Source organism: Rhododendron vialii, chromosome 6a (assembly GCF_030253575.1).
Source record: "Rhododendron vialii isolate Sample 1 chromosome 6a, ASM3025357v1".
NCBI lineage: Eukaryota > Viridiplantae > Streptophyta > Magnoliopsida > Ericales > Ericaceae > Rhododendron > Rhododendron vialii.
Window position 1 is genome coordinate 27,970,443 of NC_080562.1, and position 24,138 is coordinate 27,994,580.

Sequence of the window (24,138 nt, forward strand, 5' to 3'; positions counted from 1 at the left end):
ATTCTAAACAAAGGCGTACATTATTTTTTGCGTGCAAAATGAACGGTTTCCCAAAAAGGACAAGCAATTTTGGACAGAGGGATTAATAGGAAAAAAAATGGCATTCTAAGCAGCTTACCCAATCAGAGTCTCCATCCATCTCCTTCCAATAGAGATCTTGAACGACAGTCGAAGCAGGAACAATTCCTAAAAATAGGGGTAAAAAGCTCTGCTCATTTATTGTATATCAAAAACACAAAACCAAAAAGTTCAGAGCAAGTTCAGACTTCAGAGCAACATATCGCACAAAAAACGTTGACAATATCACCAGACAGCCTTGGATATAATTTTTTGAATGCAGAGCCTAGGTCAATGGTTTAACAAAACAAATTCCGAACACTAAATTCTCAGTGACATAAAGACAGCATAAGAAAAGTCTCAGTAGTAATATGGTATACCAAGTTTCAAAATAAATTGTGTTCACACAGTCACATCCTATGCACAATTGACTATCAAAAAAGAATAATTCCTAAGTGGACATATAACATTTAAGCTGAAGGTTCACTTCTAGGAGAAAACCGGACGCCTAAACTCACCATCACTCCGGCCTTCTTCAATTGGTAGGCCATTGGTTGCTTGAGTGACCCAGATTTGCAATGGAACTCGAGCTTCCTGTAGACAACAAACTTCATCAAGCTTTTACTAAAAGCGAATCTTCATAAAATTCAAAACAGAAAGCAGTATAATAAAATTGTCCCACATCCAAACGTCTTTATACATCGACCCACTGAAAGATACACAGCTCAATAGTTCCCAACGTTGGATCTTATAGTTTTGCAAGCATGCAATGAATCATCTTAATAGTTCATGTACGAGGAAAATAACATAGGCAAGATTCCCCCGCAAATCCCATCCGCAATGAATGTGAAGAGAATGAAGGCATTGTTTACCAAAAAAATATTGACATAAAGCCTATTTCAAAACAAACAATACAGAGCAGAATATCGGATCTGATAACACGACCTCGAAATTATTTCAAGGATTGTGACAGGAATTGTGACATATGAGGAAACTAACCAGCTCGGCAAAATCAGTACTTGATTCTTCATGAGAGTGTCCATTCTCCAATACCAGAGATTGGCCGGATAACATGCATCTAATATAATACAAATATCGAATTGTAGCACCCCTGTAAGATGGTGGTATAATGCTTGGTAGAACAGTTCGCACAAGATCTGCACCCAAACCAAAAGGCACGAGTGGTTTAGAATCCATTAGCTTGACGCCTCGAACCCTTAAACAGCATTAAGAGGAGGATTCAGGAGTGATGCAACACTGATCACACATGACAAACCTAAACACCCCACGAAGCAGTAAGAAAACCAAAATATGTTATATGAGAAAACATAAGCTGAGATCAGCGACAATCTCTTAAGATTTACATGAAAAAATGAAACAAAACTAACTCCCTCCAAGAAAAAGAGGCCCAGGCATAATTTTATGGCCCCGCCGCTCATTTTGACATGTAACCAATCGCAATATTTATGCCACTATAATATCATAATAAGCGACAGAAGTAATTTTTCTAACCCGCATAAGAAACTAACATCTGGTGGATAAGATTATCCACATCATGTGTATAAGGAGTCATCAAATCAGCTTCATTCTGAAAGTCATATATGATAGGGTTTTCAGACAACTAGCTGGTTGATTTCGGGGAAAGTACTCTGTATCACTGATTGGTAATAAGACTAGTGCTGTGGGAAAAGGATTAGGGTTATTGCAGCAAGTTTTAAATTGAAAAGTCAAATATAACACTATAAGATACCAAAATAAGTTGAAAATTCAAAACATGACTATAGGCAAGCAGAAATCGAAGGACAGAAGGTCATTGAAGCAGTTTTTCTTAATCAAAATCTCAATAAACTCTAAGTTAGTCAATGAGAAAGATAAAACTGGAGCAAGCTGGAACCAGAGGACAGAAGCAGAAGATGATTCTAGACATCACACCTAGTCCCTTGGGCATCAACCGCATCACAACTAACTTTGAGAGTTGTACCATATCACCAGATGGTTTGCATGTATTAAATTAAACACTCTACAACATGACATTATTCAAGCAATCTAAAGCTACACATAAGGGAAGTATAGAGGGAAAAAAGAAACACAAAGTCTATCCAACAGCATTGTCGCACAGAAAAGAAACAAATTACTCAACCACAAAATGGGCAACTGCCCACTGCTCCAAAATCGGCCTAGGCTGCCGATTAATCAGCGCCTAGGCACTAGGCGGTACCCCAGCCACCACGCCTAGGGGCCTAGGACCGTGTTTGCCTAGGCGCCGGCCGATTAATCGGCCACTAGGCGGACTAGGCGGGATTATGTGGCTAGGTGGGGCTAGGCGAACAATTAGGCGGGTAGGCAAGGTGATTTTAAAAAATTAAGAGCTTTAGTGTCATGGTAATTTTATATAAAGGGCGCTTTGGTGTAGTTTTATTGTGGTATATATACATGTCTAGTCTACCTAGTTCTCATAACCACACCCAACCAAACCAAACCGAGAGCCTTGTGTGCCAATCAATTGGGGTCGGCCTACCTAGTTCTCTTACACGATCAAAAATTTCGAAAGCCCTAAATATTAAAACCCCAGTTGCACTTACAGAGATAGACAATTTTCAGTCTACGCAGTTGACTAGAAATTTAGTAATACTTTGTTTTATTTGATTTTGAACTTTGTAATTGACTAGTTATTTGGTACTACTTAGTTTCATTTGGTTTGAACATTGAACTTTGCATTATTACTTAGTTTCCATGTAGCTATTTAGTTTCATTTTGTTTGAACGTTGAACTTTGCATTTTACTTAGTTTCCATGTAATTTAATGCTTTGTTCTACTTATGTTATTGTATTTGCTCCCAAAACTTGGAGAGGGGGTAGAAAAAAAAATGGAAAATCCGCCTAATGTGTAGGCGCCGATTAATTGGCCTAGACGGTAGGTGGTGCCCGGCCACTCGACAAGCACCTAGCAACTTTCAGAACCTTGCCAAGGCATTCTACTATTTACTACGTGAAGATTGTCATACTAAACACCAGCATTGACCGTGTGACTAAATTGGTCCTATTCCTGTACTTGCTTTTTCACAACAAGCTTCAACCAGATGCAGTAGAACTGGTTTACTGCTTTCTTTTGGAAGAAATACCTCACATTCCCTGCAAATCTTAAAGTTAACGAACCATAGAGTAGCTTCCTCTTCAAATCTTTGATTAAGACTCCTCTAACCACTTATTCAACCCCTAACTGATGCACTCCCCCTCAAGTTGTCATCACCAACAGCATCTCTCTCTCTCTCTCTCTCTCTCTCTCTCTCTCTCTCTCTCTCTCTCTCTCTCTCTCTCTCTCTCACACACACACACACACACACACACACAATGCCTCACATTCCCTGCACTTACCCTACTGTTAAAGCATAAAACTCAATACCAATTGGCAATGAGTGGAGAAGCCGTCCTGGCTCATATACTAGTTTTGGGGGAGATGATTAACCGATGTGAGACAAACTTCAACACTTCTCCGAACGTGCAACTCCCGACTCGCACGTGGAGAGGAAAACAAACGATCCATAACACTTGGATCAAAACAAACAATAGTGCACCTATGGCACAAACAAGGGGAACAAATTCACCAAACCTTTAGCTCTGATACCATGTCGAAGCATCCAACTCAAAACCAATTGCCAAACCGTGGAGAATACCGATTCATAGAAAGGTAAATACATGCACTGATTCCCCCCAGAATTGGAGGGGTTGGAATCAGGCAAAGTCTTTACATTGCGTGGGAAAACTCAGCTGGGTAGGTCTGTAATGATCCTCGGGCATCCTTTTATGAATCAGTATTCTCCAAGGTTTGGCAATTATTTTGAGTTGGATGCTTTAACATGTTATCGGTTTCAGAGAATTTGTTCCCCCTTGTTTGGGCCATAGGTGCACCATTGTTTGTTGGGATCCAAGTGTTATGGATCGTTTGTTTTCCTCTCCACGTGCAAGTATAGGGTCACACGTACGGGGGAGTGTTGGAGTTTCAATTATACCCATAATCTACGCGGTAATAGCTATACTCATTACGCAAAGCCAAATCGCTCTCCACCCTTTGCAACCTTATCCTCCTCGTGCTTCAACGGTTTGACCCTAAACTTAAAAACCAGAAGCCGACAGACCTTACCACTGGAGTTGGAGAAGCCGTCCAGGCTCATATACTTGTTTTGGAAGAGATAATTAATTGATGTGGGACAAACTCAATCACCTACCTTAAAACCAGGCACATCTTAGAATCATCACCAACAGAATTAACAACAGAATCCACATTCCACACAAATCTCTAAGGCATCCTTCTCCGACTACCAAAAGAGCTACGAAGAAATTGATGGGAGTAAAAATGTTCCGCAAAAGAAACCAGTGGGAATGCCTCCAGGCCAAGGTCAAAGATAAATATTATCTGACAACGCGTTATAAGACAATGAAAAACGACAGAAATCAAAGATTGGCCAAGGCAACAAAAATCTGCTCTCGGGCAGAAAAACTATGCACTGAAGTTAAACTAAACAAGAGAAATAATATATACTTAAAATAGCTACTTGTTGTTCAGCAAACACTAGTGGCAACAACTTGTCTAGCTGATTCTGAAGTGCACATACTTCCTTCAGAAAGGTGAAAATATCCTTTACTTACAGGGGGGAGATGCATGGAAACTACAGAAGTCAGTTTTCCAGTTATTCAAAGCAAGGAAAGACAACTTAACAGAAGCATAGAACATTAATAATGGCAGATAGATGACAATACCACTTACATGTTTTAGTTGCACCGCAGTTGATAATTTGATTTGAAACTAGAGATGTTGCTGAGCAGTCCATGAAAACATATTCACCTGAAAAGGATTCTTACAGTACAAGTTAAAATTTGAAAATAGAAATAAAAGTGGTCAAAGCAAAATGTATCTAATGGATGTCAAAAATTGATTTAGTATTCTATAGACACTGTTTACATCTATCCAACTTCAATTTTTGAACAACTGGGATGCCAGAAAAGCCTAATAAGATGTGTATGACACTTACAAGAAAGGGGACTCTCCGTCCAAAGGGGTGCTTTTACTTTTTAGACACTCATGCAAAGAAATAAAACTAGTTGTGCAAGACTGATGCTTTGGATTTTGAATAAAGCAAGCAAGGTAATGAGCACAGAATTTGAAGGGGGACTCTAGGTCTGCCCTCTCTGATACCTTTCGGCTTTGATTTGGAGCATGGTTCCCCAGCACAACTTCCCTTGAGTTCCTCGAGTTTAGGAGGTAGAGGGGGCCGCTATTTCAGTAGGAAAACTTTCTTAGCGCAGCTACTTTGTGCATATATTGTCAAAGATTATGTCTGTCTCTAATCCTTCCACACCCATAGCCCCATTGATTGGATAATTACTTGGGTACGGTATTGTTATATCTTATATACAAAGAAATAAAAATAGCTTCAGTGACCCATTAAAATAACAAAGTTGAATGAGCGGTCACTAAAAATCAAGCAAAAATGTTAACGGGAAGGATATTCCACGTAGACTCAAGTTTTTCTTTTAGGTAAATAAGTAGGCTCAAGTTTGATGGCAAGAATCTTGAGGGGAAATGACAATGTGGTTTTTCGAATGCCTAGACAGGATTAAAACACAAAAGTGATTCATGATGAGCTATGCAACTCAGAGTCACATTCTCCAGCTCAAAAGATATTTCATTCCCCCCTTCCTCCTACCCCCTGGTAATCTTAGATTCCGAGATCAATCCCTTAACAAAAATGTCCGACTCTAATAAATTTCCTCAAAAATATTTCCTAAATAAGATTCCTAAATTTTCCAAACTTTTGAATGTATTGGATTACTGGATTAGTGGATATCTAATGCTTCCTAATCTTATTCCAATGCCAACTCAATAGTATGGGAATCCAAACACACCCCTAGGTTAAAAGTGAATCCCTACTGCCAACAGTCATCTTGATAGAAAGTTCAATCCCTTACTAACAGCGGCGGACACCAAAGGAATGCGGGGGGTGCCTGGGCCCCTATACAACTCTAGATATTCTTTACATTAGTTTTTCAGGTTAATTCACGAAAATTCTATGGGATTGGCCCTAGCAAGTCCCTTAGGTGAAAACTTTTCCTAAAATTGCTACGTGCATGGAAAAAATTCTTAAAATTCCAAGTTATCAATCATTTTTAGGTACACACATACACACAATCTTGTCCCTTCCTTGGACCTCGCAAGTAACATTATATACTCATGAAAGATATCCTTTTTATATCAATATGCAAGAACATGTAGTTCAGTTCAGGCTCCTGCTAGACACAAAAATCCCGTGTCTGCCACTGCTACTAACAATTCGAATTGTCTAAATTCAATTCAATACAACCACATATACATACCTCGTGTAAGCATATGCAAGAACATGATTATATGCAAGATCATGTTCTTGCATATGCTTACACGACCAAACGAAAGAAACAAGGCCAATTAAATGCTGAATCGAGTTAGAAACGAAAGAAACAAGACCAATTAAATGCCGAATTGAGTTAGAAACGAAATGCAGAGCAACCGAAACATTTGAATGCAAAAACCTACCTCTCCGCTGCTTCAAATCCGGCGAGGACTTCTGCGTGGTGAACCACTGAGTGTCCAGCTTCTCAATCCCTTTGATTTCGAAGGCCAGTCTTTCAATCAACAGCGAAGACTCGGCAGCGTCACTATTACCACCACTACTGCTACTAGTTGTCGCGCCATTGTTCATACCTAGGCCTGAACTAGGTGAATTGTTACGGATCTCGATAGTAACGACCACTGGATCGCCCGGCTTGTACACGTCTCTGTCGGTCTGTAGGTTCAGCGATGGAGGCGGCACCGCCTTTGAACCGACTCGACTGTTCGCCGAGTCGCCGCCGCGGCCGAAGAAGGAGAATCCGCGCAGAGGTTTCGGCGGCGGCATTGCCCTCTCTCTCTCTCTCTCTCTCTCTCTCTCTCTCTCTCTCTCTCTCTCTCTCTCTCTCTCTCTCTCTCTCTCTCTCTATGTATATATATATATGTGTGTGTGTGTGTGTGTGTGTGTGTGTGTGAATTGGGGTTAAGGATCTCAAAGCAAGGGATGCAGAGATTGGATGCGTATGGCTTTTTGGAGGTTGAGGAAAGAAGAAGCGACTGTGAATTTGGATCGGAGGAGAGAGACTCAACTGAACCGTTGTGAATTAGATCGAACTCCAGATGGGGAGCCAGTTAAGGCCTGTTTGGGTTGTCCAAATGGAAATGAAACAGTTTTTTTCCCAGGTTGTCAATAAATGGCAAGGAAAAAGTTTTCCACAAACAGTGCAGCAAAAGAGTCCCATAATTTTATTCCAGGGAATTAATATTCACACACCCTCTTTTGTTATTTATACTCCATTTTCGTCTTCTATCAAAAAAACAACATACACTTCCAAATTTAAATGACAAAAAAAAAGTGTAAATAAAAAAAAAATGAAAATGTGAATATCAATTCTCTTTTTTGTAATCATAAAAAAATCTTATCAATCAATCTATCTATAGTATATACTCCCTCCGTCCCCCTTTTAGGTATGTTCAACTAAACTAAAATAAGTAGTACTTATTTTGGATTAGAGATGATGTACAATAAGAAAATAATATGTCTCGTAAAGCAAGAAATAAGAATCTTAGCGGAATGGGGGCCATGATAGTGTTTTTTAAAAGTTCGTGCCACTTTCAATTACTTATATCTTGTAATATATAATGTTTTATGTAATTTTGAAAACATTATCTAATTGAACTCTATCAAATAAGATCCATATTACATACTCTCTCTATCCCATTTTGTTTGTCCATTATTTATTTTCTTTTTTGTGTTTATTGCGTGTTGGGAAAATATGTTTATTATTTGTGATGAAAACCAATAATATGAGTGCAATAAAATCGGAACTCAAAATCTGAAAATCGATGATAACAAAACGATGACCAATGCAAGTGTTTGTGTGTGACACTCTGTACTTAAGACAAATTTCGCCCCCTGCTACGGTGCTCACGGTTTGCATTGGACTACTGTCTCCCAGCACTACTTGATCGGAATCCCCCCAAAGCAGCACTTCAATTGGAGGGCCTAGCAAACCATCTTGTGTTTGTAACTCTCTCATATGATTGAATGAAAAATCAACTTATAATAATGAATGAGGGAAATAATATTTATAGGCCAACTTGTAACTCTACGAAAAGCCACCAAGGAAAGAGGCACATCTGTTTGTGAAGGACGCGTCCATCCACAACGAACAAGTGCCAATAAAAAGATGCAACTCTAAAATAAATCAATTTTCATTCACACTTAAAAAAAATGTTATATCCTATAATATTTTCCAACAATCCCCCACATGAATGAAATTGACCCGATAACCAATGCAAAACAATGCAAACACAGAGAGAGTACAAGTGAAAATTTCCTGCATAGGATAGGTAGCTTTTGGCTTTGAACCTTCCCTTGTGAAAGACTATCGGATTTGCTTGCTAACCAGTGGATGCGATGCCTTGAACTGTTCAGCATTTTGTGTAAACCAAGACAATAGAATTCACACAGAATCTTTCTGAACACAGCTGGTTCTTACGGTTGTGCCCATTTTGGCCCTGGAACACCGACTGGTTTCAGAGAGTGCTTTAGAGAATTCAGCCTTGAAAAATTCTCACAGAAGCGGCCCCTTCACACGCACATAGGTGATCTCTTATTAAAGGTATTCTGCTATACCCCACTTGAATTTACCAAGGTATAAGAATCATTAAAAGTTAAACTTAACCTAAAATGCTGCAGGCATCACTATTTCACCATGGGAATAAGTTGGAGAAATTTCTCCTCAATGATACTCCTAAGTCTCATATAACTCAATTGTCCCGTTGAATCTAGATCTTGGGATCTCCGGTCAGCTAGGTTGGGTTGCCGTTATAGAGACTTTTAAATAATAGGCTTTAATCTCATTCCCCTCGATGATCATTTGTTCTCTAGTCAAAACTCAACTCGACGGATCCGTTATAAATTCTTTGACGTTTCATTATTTAGTGAGAACAAATGTTTAACGATAATAAGTCCACAACAAATGTGGTTGGACTTATCGTTCTAGGTGGGCCTCTATGCCTTTTCAATTACTGATGCCCATCATTTTACAACTCTAGCACTGAATTAGACCTCGTTGGAATATCCTCTAAGAGATGGCACAACCATCTGCTTATTAGCCTTTTGTCTATTGCATTGAGTTGATCAAACTCTATCGTAGACCTTGCTATACACGCACAAGGATTTCCAAATCATTATTGCACTCCAATTGTATAATTAAATCTACCTTTGCATTCTAAAACTTTAAATTGGATACTCATATCACCATACTTTATTCTTTAAGTATAGTTGAACATCTCCCATAGTGCAACACGTATATTGTGGAAATTATAAATAATGTTTCCCCCATAATTTTGAAATTAATTCAGAATTCAACAAAATAATTTCCGTAGTTTATGACATGACACAAACAATGTCTAAACTTCTCTTCATCTCTCGTGTTCCAAGACAAAGGAGCAAGAAACAACCCCCACATTGAGTGCCTCACCCAATATCGAGTAACGCTATACTCAAATTTAGATGATTTTTATGCTAACTGCACCTTGCATTCTAAGTATCTTTACCGATTCAATTGTTGGAAAATATTATAGGATATAATATTTTATTTTAAGCGTGAATGAAAATTGATTTATTTTGGAGTTGCACTTTTCATTGGCACTTGTTGCCGTGGACGGACGCGTCCTTCACGAACAGATGTGCCTATTTCCTTGGTGGCTTTTCGTAGAGTTATGAGTTGGCATATAAATATTATTTCCCTCGTTCATTTTTATAAGTTGATTTTTCATTCGTTCATATGAGAGAGTTACAAACACAAGATGGTTTGCTAGGCCCTCCAATTGAAGTGCTGCTTTAGGGGGATTTCGATCAAGTAGTGCTGGGAGACAGTCGTCCAATGCAAACCGTGAGCATCGTAGCGGGGGCGAAATCTGTCTTAAGTACAGAGTGTCACACACAAACACTCGCCGTAATCACCAATTTGTTTCCATCAATTTTCAGGTTTAGAGTTCCGATATTATTGCACTCATATTATTGATTTTATCACAACTCTAAAGCACTCTCTGAAATCAATCGGTGTTCGAGGGCCAAAATGGGCATAACCGTAAGAACCAAATGTGTTCAGAAAGATTCTGTGTGAATTCTATTGTCTTGGTTGAATTCTATTGTCTTGGTTTATACAAAACGCTGAACAGTTCAAGGCATCGCGTCCACTAGTTAGCAAGTAAATCCAACAGTCTTTCACAAGGGAAGGTTCAAAGCCAAAACCTACCTATCCTATGCAGGAAATTTTCACTTGTACTCTCTGTCGTTTGCATTGTTTTGCATTGGTTATCGAGTCAATTTCATTCATGTGGGGGATTGTTGGAAAATATTATAGGATATAATATTTTATTTTTAAATGTGAATGAAAATTGATTTATTTTGGAGTTGCAATTTTCATTGGCACTTGTTCGCCATGGACGGACGCGTCCTTCACGAACAGATGTGCCTATTTCCTTGGTGGCTTTTCGTAGAGTTACGAATTGGCCTATAAATATTATTTCCCTCGTTCATTTTTATAAGTTGATTTTTCATTCGTTCATATGAGAGAGTTACAAACACAAGATGGTTCGTCTGGCCCTCCAATTGAAGTGCTGCTTTGGGGGGATTCCGATCAAGTCGTGCTGGGAGACAGTCGCCTAATGCAAACCGTGAGCCTTGTAGCGGGGGCGAAATCTGTCTTTGTACTAGTGTCACACACAAACACTCGCCTTGATCACCAATTTGTTTCCATCAATTTTCAGATTTTAAGTTTCGATTTTATTGCACTCATATTTTTGGTTTTATCACAAATAGTAAGCATATTTTTCAACAATCTTAAGATAGAAAAATGAATGAGGGAAATAATATTTATAGGCCAACTCGTAACTCTACGAAAAGCCACCAAGGAAAGAGGCACAGCTGTTCGTGAAGGATGTGTCCGTCCACGACGAACAAGTGCCAATGAAAATATGCAACTCCAAAATAAATCAATTTTCATTCACACTTAAAATAAAATATTATACTATCCTATAATATTTTCCAACATTGCGTATATCTTTCGGTATGAATCTTTAAAAATATGCAATATAGATCTTATATGACATATTTCAATTTGTTCTATAATAGTACAAAGTAGTCGAAATCATGAAAAATATTACAAATTGAATGATATACGAAATAGACACAAAAAAGACAAAATGAATAATGGACAAATAAAATGGGATGGGTGGAGTATAAAATCCATTACCGATTTAAAGATATAACTCGTTTTTCATCCGATTAGAATAATGAAAGACTGTTAAATGGAATGAAGATCCTATATTTTTACAATTTTGATATTTGTTATTTTTAAGATTGAGAGAGTGGGGGAGAGAAAAAAAAAAGGGAGAGAGAGACGTGGGGAGGGGGAAGTGAGGGAGAGCATGGGGAGGGAAAAATTATTGGGTGTTCTGCACCCCAAGGAATTGGGTGGTTCTAGTATATTTTTTTACAATTGCGAATTAATTTGAAGTAATTAAATTTACACTTTAAATTTTAATTCACAAGCATATGTCTTTCCTGCGAAAACAGAAACAACACTTTGGTTCCAACTTGCATGGTTCAACCAATCTATTTTGAAAAACATGACTAGCGTTGTGCTCGTTCGATAAACAAAAAGGGAAAAAATACATATGAATTTTTTTTATCTCAAGCATCGAACAGTTACAAAGCCTGAAAAAATACATGTGAATGTTTTTACAACGCTTGTAAAAATGTATTTAAACCCCCCAAAGCCTCAAAACTTTTGTCCCTAAATTTTCAGATTTTTGACTTTTTTTTACCATTTGCTTCCTGTACAGCTTCATGTGTTATCTCCAATTACGCAAAATTAGTACAAGAAAATTTTCATTTATTTTGGAACAAGTCAGGAAAAAAAACTTGAAATTTAATTAGACAACACGTTGAGATGGGGGCACTCTATTTAAGATTTCATTTCGTCTATCTAGGCTTTCAGCTGCTTCATGTGACATAACCAAAAGTGATATGTGCAAAAGCTACTTCCTCTCTCATATGTGATTTTTCTTCTTTTGTTTGGACGGTCGAGGTGCCCGGGCCAACTTACGCACACCTCAACTAATCCCTTCCCCGGCCAGGTCAAAAGCAATCCACGGCCGGACTAACCCTTGTATGTGGTTATTTCTATAGGTGTTTAGTAGCATTGTTGAATACTTGAATTGAGCTAAATTGGTACAGATTCCAACAACGCAAAAAGTTCAAAGAAAATTCATATCAACTTTCGCATTCCTTTTGCCGCCTGTTTACAACTTTGCATTCTATTACAACAACATCGATCAAACAAAACAGGACCTCAGAAATAAACTTCCAAAACAACAAAAATAGTCTCTTTGAAAAAATAGGAAGAGACAAAACGTGGAAGATCTTTCAGAAAGGGAGAAGTTTCCCCTATTATAAGTTCATTTCTTGTGCCTCTTCCGAGGATTTTGAAACCGTGGCAAGTACCGCAATGCAGAATGTGAGCAACCGAAAAATCGAGCAATGTTTTGGCAATCTCTTTGCACAACAGCATCACTACCCTGTGAACTTAGATGACTCAAATATGTGTTTCCCTGGTATATGTAGCAGAGCTGTTGCCACAAAAGCACACTTAATCCAATTTGTACCGATAAGCATGAAACAAACAGGTAAGCAAGTACAAACCCTCTAGCTGACAGAAACTCTGCAGATCTTAGAAAACCAAATAGAATAGTCTTCACTGTGTTAAAAGCCAAGATGTTGCTAGATCCCCTCGAAATGTTAAGAGTCCCGAGTTTCAATGGTGGCCAGAGGTGATACGCCGCGTATGCAGACATGATGGAAACATAGACTGTACTAGCAACTGCTGAGATGAGGAAGAAAATGAAGCTCCGGTGATTGGCTGCCCCAACGCAATTCCCAATCTGCGCATGGAAGAATTATCTAATGGTGAATACGGTTTCCCCACATCATTTAACAATGATCTTAATATATTGGTAGTCTTCCGCAATTAATGAAATCACTAATCACAATGTAGGATTCTCTAATGTTCCTCAGCAATGCAAACCGATAGAGTAAATACGCCGCAATTAATGAATTATCTAATGGTAAATACGCTGCAACTTGTGATACAACATTAGTGGTTAGAGGCACACGTCAACTTCCTTTTGTAAGATTCATAGCAGTGCAAACCAAGAGAGCAATTTTTGTTTTACACATAGATGGCCCCAGACATGGGCCACTAATATCATCGGCCAAAACAAGGCAAAGAGCCTCAGGAGGGCTGGTTGCAAAAACAATCCCTAAGCTACCAGCAACACCAATAGTGCATGGAAACATAGTGCACAACTATTAGCTTCCAGCCAGCAGAAACCCAACGCCTGCATAAGGGTGGGATATGTGTCCGTCACACTTTCCCAAATGGGACACTTCATCTTTCAATTTTTTAAAGGATGGTTTGATGAAAAAGAAGCTCACATTCAATAGAAACGACAATTTTCTAGCCTCTCACAATCAAAATACTGTACAATATTGTTAAAGCATCCAACTCAAAACCAATTGGCAATAAGTGGAGAGGTCGCCCGGTTCATATACTAATTTTCGAGGCGATAATTAACCAATGTGGGACAAATTCCAACAGGTATATTACGCACCTAACTATTCAGGACTATTCAAACTCGTATACAACTTTTAGACAACAGACCCCGTAGCCTCCAATCAAGTGTTTAGGGGCCCTGACGCTTGTCAACAGCTGCATCTGATGCTTGTACCGACTCCATGCTACATCGTTTTTGAAGATCTACTACAAGTTAGAAGCTATACTCATAGACAGGGACTTGTTTAAAGCAAATTCCTGTTTACATTCCCAAGTCACATAGATTTTTCTTCTCAGAACACAGAAAAGCAACGAACACTTACAAATGGGCAATGATGATCCATGTCCAAGATACACATTCCACATGATCGACAGTGATGAGTCCGGGGTGACTTTGGCTTCGAGCAATAGTGGCAGAAAGTATAATCCTCAAGTCTGCCTTTTCCCACTACTCTATAGCTACCCCACTGTATGACTGGGGGTGCACCCGCACAACGAAATGCCACAAGGATAAATGTAGAAGCAGTAGCTACAGACAATAATACTGTTGTTATGGAGTGGAAAATCCCCCAGTAATTACTGATTGAAAAGACAATAGGGTAAGCGGCCCACACCCCACCACCTGCACATCCAGGGAAAATTCACCAGAAAAATGTATTTACTTTCCAGAAGTATAGAATGCAGTGTATCCTGTATAGATGGAAATTATAATATGAACGACCAACTAAAATCTCCTACTAATGATCATAAACGAATGGTACACAAGGCCCAAGGCAAGGCAACTACCAGTCAAAATATTACATTGTCTGTATATTGAGATGCAAACATTTCCATATTTGCCTGGCAGCTTATATGAAGTTTCAAGAGTACAATGGCCACGGACAAATTGCATTAAACCTATAACCAGCAAGCGAAAAAATGGGAAATGCTTTCCGGCTTCTAGACAAACAGAGTACTTTGGCTACACAAAAACTCCCATGTTTAAGTTAACGTGTTGGAAGGAAATTCAGGCATTTGGAACATATCATGTGACAAAGGAAAAGGAGAAACAAAAGTGAAAAGTATACACAAACCGCAATAATTTGATATCTTTTTTCCTGGCATTCCAATGACATAAAAGAGAAAAGGGAATCCATGTACATGCATGACGAGATATACAACAATCAAAAGAAAGAATACACATATCCATATCGATATTCAGGTTTGGGCTTAGAAATAAATAAAATTGACTCCTAAACCGAAAATTAAAATCCTCAAATGGATGAAAGAATCCAAGCTTCTGCCGGTAACACATCACTAAGAGAGACCAACAATTGGCTGCCTTGCAAGCATCAAATATCCGATAACTTTGTCCATGTGAGAAAAGCATAGGATGCAGTTCTACGAAAAATTATACCTACATCATTTCTGATGTTTGTATTTTTTGAGGAGAGAGAGAGGGAGAGATTTGTTATTGGAACTCTCTTATGATAAAGTTCAGAGGAAATCATGTAATCTTACACTTGCTTTCTCTAATTCTTCCATAAGTTTGACCAAGGAACATTATAAGTCAATTAGCATCACTTGCAAATGCATGGGCCAGCTACGGTGGCCATCACCAAATATATACAGAAAACACAAACTCCTTGTCTATTTCGAGCACAGAAAGTTTCTTGTGAAGATACATTGAAAGATGTCCCCAGTCTAAGTCATAACAATCAGCAATCTCCACCAACATAGCGTTTCTAATCTGATGAATCTCAAAATTTTGTACGATGACAATTATAAGTTGCGCTTTAAAGGTTAAAACTCTTAGCCACATAATCCTAGAGAATTCCTTTTCGAATGTAAAATCATTTAAAAGGTTCAAATTCAAACTATAGAAGAACAAACAAATCGTTTTATACCCATCAACTTTATGATTGATGCTACGTCCTATGTGTGCATTGCTCCGATGTGAGGGAGAGAGAGAGTTACTAATAGTTTTTTCATATTTCAAGTTACTTACAGATCACAAAAAGCATGAATATAATGAGGAGACAAACAAAGCACCGGTCTAGCAAGCGTCTCCACAAAAAGCCCTTGTTTTCACTTTTTTGTGCATTTTGATTCGTTATAGCCCCGCACCAGCCACACTTGAAAATGGGTGCATATGATGAGAGCAGAAGGTGAGATCCACAACCCCAGCATGTCGTCTCATGCTCCTCAGCAACAGATGTCACATGAAGCTCCTTCATATACAGATAAAAGAGAGCAGCCAAGGAAAATAAGAAATTAACAAATTGTTCAAATATAAAAATGGAGGAATAATTTCACACACAAAACATAAAGAAAACCTAATGTGCCATGGACCAACAATATAATTCACTGCGATTGGTTCCAAAGATGACTACCAATTTGAAACATCAACCAAGCAAGTCCAACATTTTCTAATCACCATGAAAACCATTTTTTCTTTTCTAGTTCGTGAAAGCATTTCACCTATGGGTCTTTGTGGTTCGTTGAGGCTCGAGTAAATTGGGAACAAAATCTACTCATGGAGCCTAACCGAACCTGAAACACTAACAAAACAAATCAAACCTCTTAGAAGCAGGTCGGCAGGGTTTTCAAGCACTGTTTACGGATAAAAAGCCAATGCATATCTCAATGGTTATAGCACTTTTCAACTGTACACAGTAAAACACCAATTTCTCGAGTACATTAAAGGAATTTAGTCTCAATTCACCAAGCAATCTACCCCGCCTCCAGGCTCTGCACCGAGGATGTCTCCAAATTGTTCTAAACATATGGAGAACAAAAGTCCCAGTTCTCCTACTAACCATCGGCCATAAATAGGACAAGACAAGCATTATATGGGTTGATCTCATTCTGAGTAGTCTGTCATACAATCAATGTGATTCAGTTTGGGTCAAAATCGGAATCACGAGTAGAAAACCGTGGATCAAATCATCGTCTATGATTTTTCATTTTTCAACACCAGAACCAAACAAGTCAATCAAAAACCAAGACCAAACAGTGCAGACGGGTTTAGTCTACATCGCTTTACAGTTATACCAATCTTTTTCCGGAGCCCTAATTTTCTGAGGAACCCATCAATTGCGGGCTCCCATAATATACCACGATTTCCCAAGATTCTTAACTTATAAAAATGATAGAACACTACCAATGAACTCGAATGAACTATTTCTCATCTGTACATCCAAAACCAAACTAGATAGAGCATATCAAGAACAAAGTAAAAATTGACTCCTCCACACCCTTTGTGGAACATTTCTTTCCCTTCAAATGCACCATACCACACATGAAGTAGCACCCTGTGCAACTAAATGGCATATTCTGATGCATTGACTTTTTGACCCTCTACGCATAAGAACATGTCCCTTCGGGAAGAAGGAACCTTGACACATCATATCTTTTCCATAGGAAGCTAAAAGTTGTAGAGAAGATTCCAAGAACATCTAGCATGAGCATGACTAAGCCCCAAAACTCCTTAGTCGGAATACTGATGCAGACCATTCAAGGCTCAGGACAGGATACAACAAAGAGAGAACCAATTTCAATCGGCTTCATGGTGGGAGGAGGTCTACTGGAGCCACAGACACTGATTCTTAGACAAGGGTATCATATTCGTGTCTGAAATGTTTATTTGGACATTCACATAGTAAGCATTTTCGTAATTCAAAGTTGTCATTAAAGATGTATAGAACCCCAAATTATGCATGAGGCACCTTGCAAACACCATTTATCCAGGAATAGAAGTACGTGATTACCCCCTATTTCAGTCTTAAAACCTTATTATACATGCTGCAACTTGTCCCTTAGTGCTCAAACAGGTGGAATACCAAATAAAACGAATATGGTCCCCTTAAGCATAGTTGTCAAATCGTGAATCGAATCGAGAATCGAAATGGTCATTTTTCGAATCGTGAATCGAATCGAATCGTGAATCGCTCTGATTCAGTCATGACTTCTATAATGCATAGAAACCTATGCTTATTGATTAGGGTAACAACAATATATACTACAAATGAAAGATTTAGACCTAAATCAATAAATACTTTCTTCTAAATGATGATTTGATAATAATGTGGAATATTAGGTAAGTTGCTTCTATTGCAACTACCAAGAGATGATGATTCGTAAAGCCTACTTATGGTTCTTTTTGTACGAAAGAGTTATAAGTACAAAACAAACCCTTAGAAGGTCTATTCCATTTATCTTCCTCATTTTCGATTCACTCTTATAATAAATCTCTTTTTCTTATTATCTATCCATATAATATAGACAATAGATGACATATAACAATACTAGACCTTAAAAAAATATTTGAACCCTTTTCAAACAACAAAAGAAGCAAAACAAGAGAAAAATGAATTTCGGAAATTTTAAGTGAATCGAATGATTCACTGATTCACTTACGATTCTCAACTATTTCCGATTCGGCCACCTATTCGTATCGATTACCCACCGAATCGTATCGAATCGTACGATACGAATCGTAAATCACCGATTCACTTACGATTCTCAGCTATTTCCGATTCAGCAGCCTATTCGTATCGATTACCCACCGAATCGTATCGAATTGTACGATACGAATCGTGAATCGTACGATTCTGACAACTATGCCCTTAAGTACAAGCCTAGAGTAACTTTCACATCAACCAGACCCGAATTTGGAACTTTTTTGCTTTCATTTGGTCCGAAAACCGTACTCGAAGCACATATGCATGAATAGAGAGGTGATTACAATTTGTGATCGTACTCAGCTCAAAGAAGAAAAGGGAACTTCAACTATGTAACCTACAGGTTAAACAGAAGAACTTCTTCAAAAAGAGTTGGAAGCCTCAAATCTGCATTTAGAAAAAAATTGGCTTCTCTCCACATATGAAAAAGTGGTATACACACCAAATGCCTGTAACAATTCGAATCTTGGACTAGAAGACGGGAAAATACCAATTTGGTTGCACAAGTAATCATAGTTGGATGGGAGAGGTACTCGTGTACTAATTGCAGAATGTGTCTAAAAACAAAGGTGCAGACTTCCCATTGATCGAAGCTATTAGCTGCATGCGGGTTTTGGTATTGATTACTCATTACTGTCTTGGAAAAATTGCTTCCCCCGTCCCCATCCCTTTCATGGATGTTGCCATTGACCTTAAATGAAACTGACAACTACTCTAGCAATTCACACTAGCATAGAAACTACATTTCCAAATTTCACATATCAAAGCACAAAATTATAGACAGACGGCAATTGTTCACTGTTGAACATGGGAACTTGCAAAAGACTAATTAGTTCGAACTGAATGTTAAAATCCGCTGCACTTTTGCTTCATTGAAAAGGTTAATATGTATTTTCTACTTGTACACACATCCATACATCCTTTGTAGGCACTTTCCATTTCCACTAATAATTAATCCAACAGCTATCAAAGAGCATGGTCACACAAACCCAACTGAAAATGAGTAATAACGTGATGATACATCCAACAACACATTCAGTTATTCATAGGCCTGACCAAAATTCCAAGAATCAAAATTTCCCCACTCGTGAGAAAATAAAGAAAACACCCAACCCAATAATCAAGAAAATGCGAGCAAGAGAGAGAGAGCGAGAGAGAGAGAGAGAGAGAGAGAGAGAGAGAGAGAGAGAGAGAGAGAGATAGGCGACCTGAGACGGAGGGTTGACGTTGGATTCGGTCGAATTCGAATCCATCAACTGTAAACTCTAATCCGATGCCTGTTTGATCTCAACTTGGACATATAATATCTGGTCAATTGATCAAAACAAAGTTTCTCCCTCCCTTTCTATTTTCTCTTCTTGTTCTTTCGTGCGTTTGGCAGACGGGAAAGGGAAGGAAAAATAGGGACGGGAGAATAAATTTGCTCGGATTTCACCAATTATTTAGTTTTGATTTTCCATTCCTCCAATTTCAACGCCATGAGCGCTACGGCCGTGTTAGATTGGATTATTGGTTTGAATGTCTGCAATGACGACAGTTTCCAATATTAGTGAGATCATATTGCCGGCATTTATATACAAAATAATTGATAGGTACGTACATGTTTTTCTTAAGAAAAAAGCTCACTTTACTGATTGTTGTAAAAAAAAAAAAAAAAACTGATTGTTATTTCATAAAACTGAAAATTGAAGTTGAAAGCTGAAAAAAAAACTGTATTCCTTTTAGGTATCAAAACTTAGCTCATCTATTTGCGCACGGTTTTCAATAAATATTTTAATTTATCTTTTTCTATTCATTACCCCCAATAAATAACCGACATAAGGCTTGATTTAGTACCCGAAAAACCTCCCTCAAAACTTAATCCAAACAAATTTTGAATTTTTTAAATTGAAAAGCTAGTTGATAAAAATATCAATAGCTGGAAAATAATTGTTTTGATATCGAGATAAATGAATTTAGTTTTATATTATTTGTAATTGTTCTCTTGTAGTTTTATTCATAAAGTATCATGTGTGTGGAGAAGTGGTGGTGGAGAGATGGTGCTTGTAGTGGAGGTGGGGGTAGTTGGTAATGTGGCGGTAATGGATGTAGCGATTTAGCAAATGTGGTGTGGTGGTGGGTAGGGGTGTGCAAAAAACCCGCTCACCCGCGGATCCGACCCGACCCGATCCGAAGGATTTCGGGCGGGGCCGAACATGTGGTTTGGGCGGGTACGGGTTTCATTTCTGTTAAAAACCAGATTTCGATTCGGGGTGCTGTGTTTCTTACTCGACCCGACCAAAGACGACCAATTCATGAAGATCAGCATTGGGTTTTAGTCGAACCCAACCCAACCCGACCTTCGGTTAGCGGACGGTTTCTACCCATATTCTGTTCGGTTTGCGGGTTTGAAAATGTTAATACCCGACTTGTCGGGGTCGGATTTGGGGTCAAACCTGACCCCTCCGACCCGCGCACACCCTTAGTGGTGGGAGTAACAAAGGTGGTGTGGTGGAATGATGAGGTGCTATGGGTGGAGAGACGATAATTGGGGGTGTTTGGGAACTTACTTTTTGGCATTTTATTTTTAGCTTTTGGGTTTTTTGACTTTATGGATTTATGGCTAGAATGTATTTTTAGTATGGTAGGAGTGTTTAGAAGATCTGTGCAGAATGTATTTTGAAATGTAGTTGGTAGATGATTGTCGAAAATGAATTATGGGTTAAATTTTTACCATATTGCCCTTTGTCTTTATTACTTTGTCGAAAATGAAGGGAGGAAAGTGAGTATTTTGGTAATTGACCACAGAATCCGAAAATGCAAAAATGTGAAAAACACCTCTAGACTACTTCTGGGTTTTTGCCTCTAAACCCAAAAACCGTAAATCCATTCTTCCACAATCCATTCTCAAAATGGGATGCCAAACACCAAAAATGGGAAAATAAGAATCCGAAAATGCAAAAATTAAGTTTCCAAACACCCCCAATAAGGAAAATGGTGCATGCAAGCGATGATGCAATCGTGATGGTAAAACAGTGTGTGGTTAATGTAGCGGTAGAATATGGATGATAGATGGAGAGATAGTGATGGTTGAATCGATGGTGGTGGTGGTGGTGGTGGAGAGGTAGAGCTGTATATGAACCGAATTGAGCCGAACCCTGTTAAGTTCGGCTCGGGTTCGTTAAGGTATGAGTTCGGCTCGGGTTCGGCTCGAGTTCGATTCGAGCCTGAACAACTTGGCTCGAGTTCGGCTCGTTAAAATTTTTCATGGCTCGGGTTTGGCTCAATTGGGTTCGTTAAGATACTAGTCTGGCTCGAGTTCGGCTCGGATTCGGCTCGGGTTCGATTCGAACTTGAACATCTTGGCTCAAGTTTGGCTTGTTAAACTCAAATGAATAGAGCCGAGCCGAATCTAAGCTCAAATTGAGCTCGTCAAGACTCAGGTTTGATTCGGCTTAGCTCATTAAACTCAAGCGAACCCAAACTCTCTCATTGATCGTATGTAATTTGGGAGAAAAATAAGTATTGAATTATATATACAACCTTAAAAAATTTTACATTTACAAATAAACCCCTATTGAATTATTAATTAAATTTAAGTATAGATTCGCGAATCTAACCGAGCCGAATACCGTTAGGCTCATGTTCGGCTCATTTACGGAACGAGCCTAGAATTAAGGTTCGGGTTCAATTCGTTTAGCAGATGAATCGAACTCGAACGAGCTTTTACCGAACCGAGTCTCGAACAGTTCACGAATGGCTCAGTTCATTTAGAACCCTATGGAGAGGTAACAGTGATAGTAGTGGCTGCGCAATGGTAGTGATGGTGGTGCCGTGGTGTAGTTGTGATGGTGGTTGCGACAATGGAATAGTCAAGATGAGAAAAATCTAAAAATCTAAAAATTATGACAGAAATTCAATTTTTTTGAATAAAGACAAAAATAAGACAAAATGTCAATTTTTTAGTCTTTATTAAAAAAATTAAATTTTGATCGTAATTTTTTAATTTTTATATTTCTTTCATCATAATGAGGTAATAATTCTCAAAAAATTAACAAAAAACTAATAAATACAATTTTTTTTAAATAAAAAGAATAAATAGTTCAGAATAGATTATTTAGCTGAAGAAGACACTATCAAATATTCAAGGGAGAATTTTGCATAAGTCCACTATAGCAGTTTCTAAACCCATCTAGTCTACTTCTAAGTTTCATAACCCACTAAGTCCACTAATAACTTTAATAAAAAATTATTGGGAAGTCCACTATAGCATATTTGTAACCCACTAAATCCACTTCTAAATTTCATAACCCCTCTAGTCCACTAATTAGGTTTTGGTGAGGCCTTAAGTCCAATTCAATTAAAAAAGGAATTAGTTCAGGTCCAAAATACCCTTACCTTTAAAAACTGTTAATCTGACATATCCCACTCCTATAAAATCTTCCATATTCACGTTGCTTCCATATCCAGAAAGGAAACAGAGTCCAAACGAGAGAGAGAGAGAGAGAGAGAGAGAGAGAGAGAGAGAGAGGGTCGACGACTATTCGTGATCAACTGACTGCCATTCATGATCGATTCGTTTGCGATCGACTTCAGTATGTATCTTTTTTTGCATTTTTCTGTTTTTAATGTGATATTCGTGATCGACTGATTGTTGATCGTGATTGATTAATTGGTGATCGACTTCCGTATTTATATTATTCTATATTTTTCCTTTTTTAATCCGATATTGTTTAGTCTAATCCGATTATCATCAGATTTGGAGCTTTTTGAATAAATACATAAGGTTATATGTGTACTTTTCCTAGGGTTAGAGATCTGAAGTTTTTTGAATAAATATATAAGGTTATATTTTCATCAATCACTTATTGATTTGGTCCGCGCAGCGGCCTCTTCGAATTGCTTCTGATATATTTGGAGTTTTTAGAATAAATATATAAGGTTATGTGTGTGTTTTTTCTAGGGCTAGACATATAAGGTTGGAACAGGTTGTGTTTTTTGAAAAAATATATAAGGTTATATGTGTTTTTCGTGTCACACAAAAAATATATTTTTGTGTGTTTTTATTGTTATTTAATGTCATTTTTTTAAACATTCTTAATTAGAGAGAGATATAATAATATATAACGTTATATTGTTATATATAACATTCTAGATTAGCAATATTCTATGTTATTTAATAAAGAGAACATGTAACGTTATATATGACCTTTTGTACTGTGTAACGTTATATATGAGCTTCTGTCATATATAACGGTATATACTTCGTTGTTGATCACTTATTGAATTGGTCCACGTAGCAGCCTCTCCGACTTATACGTGAAAATATGTGATTTGAAGCTCGGTTAGCGATGTGGTTTGATTATAGATGATTTTTTCTACTGAGACATATATGTTATATGTGACAATTTGCTCTTAGTACCTAATTTTATTCTGTAAAACTCCAAAACAAAGGAACTAATAACGTTATATATTCTTTTATTGAATTGATCCGCGCAGCGGCCTCTCAAAAACACATATGGATATATCCATATATGATTATATATGGTTATATGAGAATATTTGTGACCATATGTACATATATATATGCTTGTATTGACATAAAAAAAATATTTCAATTTGCATAGAGAACATATAACGTTGTATATGAGATTTTGTCCTGTAAAACTCAAAAAAAAAAAAAAAAGAGGAACTAATAACGTTATATGTTCTCTTATTGAATAGGTCCGCACAGCGGCCTCTCAAAAGCACATATGGATATATCCATATATTATTAGAAGCAAGTCGAAGAGGCCGCTGCGTGGACCAATTCAATAAGTGATGGATAACGAAACATATAACGTTATATGTGAACTTCTGTCATGTGTAATATGTGTTTTTCCTAGGGTTAGACATATAATATTATATCTCGTTTTTGAGATATATTAATGTTGTTTATGTTGTTTTGAATA

At 37.9% G+C, this 24,138-nt stretch overlaps 2 protein-coding genes and 1 non-coding gene across 13 annotated transcripts in view; 1 reads left to right on the forward strand and 2 right to left on the reverse strand.

The window, feature by feature from the left end:
- LOC131330049 (uncharacterized) overlaps nt 1–7,306 on the reverse strand; it is a 58,612-nt gene extending 51,306 nt beyond the window's left edge. For 4 of the 10 annotated variants that reach the window (XR_009200942.1, XR_009200941.1, XM_058363531.1 and 1 more), the window contains exons 1-5: nt 6,625–7,304; nt 4,822–4,899; nt 1,057–1,214; nt 576–651; nt 119–186 (exon numbers count right to left, since the gene is read on the reverse strand). Coding sequence is in view for 8 of the 10 variants with exons in the window: in XM_058363531.1 (XP_058219514.1) it covers nt 119–186; nt 576–651; nt 1,057–1,214; nt 4,822–4,899; nt 6,625–6,985 (741 nt within the window). In the remaining 2 variants the exon portion in view is untranslated. Of the gene's footprint in view, nt 1–118; nt 187–575; nt 652–1,056; nt 1,215–4,821; nt 4,900–6,624 lie in introns of all 10 variants that reach the window. The other 6 variants (XM_058363535.1, XM_058363529.1, XM_058363534.1 and 3 more) reach the window with 3 other exon arrangements.
- LOC131331657 (small nucleolar RNA snoR100) lies at nt 5,184–5,290 on the forward strand. The gene has a single exon (XR_009201461.1). It is a non-coding gene; the product is annotated as a small nucleolar RNA snoR100 (small nucleolar RNA).
- Nucleotides 7,307–12,408: 5,102 nt separating the features above from the next.
- LOC131330065 (protein S-acyltransferase 11) lies at nt 12,409–19,748 on the reverse strand. Of its 2 annotated transcripts, XM_058363553.1 has the most exons (4): nt 19,417–19,748; nt 15,754–15,976; nt 14,090–14,388; nt 12,409–13,095 (listed from the first exon to the last, which is right to left on the reverse strand). In XM_058363553.1, the coding sequence occupies exons 1-4, from the start codon at nt 19,459–19,461 to the stop codon at nt 12,613–12,615; spliced, it is 1,050 nt and encodes a 349-aa protein (XP_058219536.1). In that variant the 5' UTR covers nt 19,462–19,748; the 3' UTR covers nt 12,409–12,612. The 2 variants fall into 2 exon arrangements, with proteins under 2 accessions (XP_058219536.1, XP_058219538.1); XM_058363555.1 differs by lacking the exons at nt 15,754–15,976; nt 19,417–19,748 and adding an exon at nt 14,553–15,717.
- Between the last annotated feature and the right edge of the window lie 4,390 nt (nt 19,749–24,138).

What these genes read in the sequence shown, in the direction of transcription:
- LOC131330065 (XM_058363553.1), bottom strand. Translation starts at nt 19,461, where the DNA reads ATGGATTCGAATTCGACCGAATCCAACGTCAACCCTCCGTCTCAG. An exon ending in ACGTCAACCCTCCGTCTCAG is followed by an intron (nt 15,977 to 19,416) that starts GTCGCCTATCTC and finishes CTGTATATGAAG; the next exon opens with GAGCTTCATGTGACATCTGT. An exon ending in TGGATCATCATTGCCCATTT is followed by an intron (nt 13,096 to 14,089) that starts GTAAGTGTTCGT and finishes TTCCATGCGCAG; the next exon opens with ATTGGGAATTGCGTTGGGGC.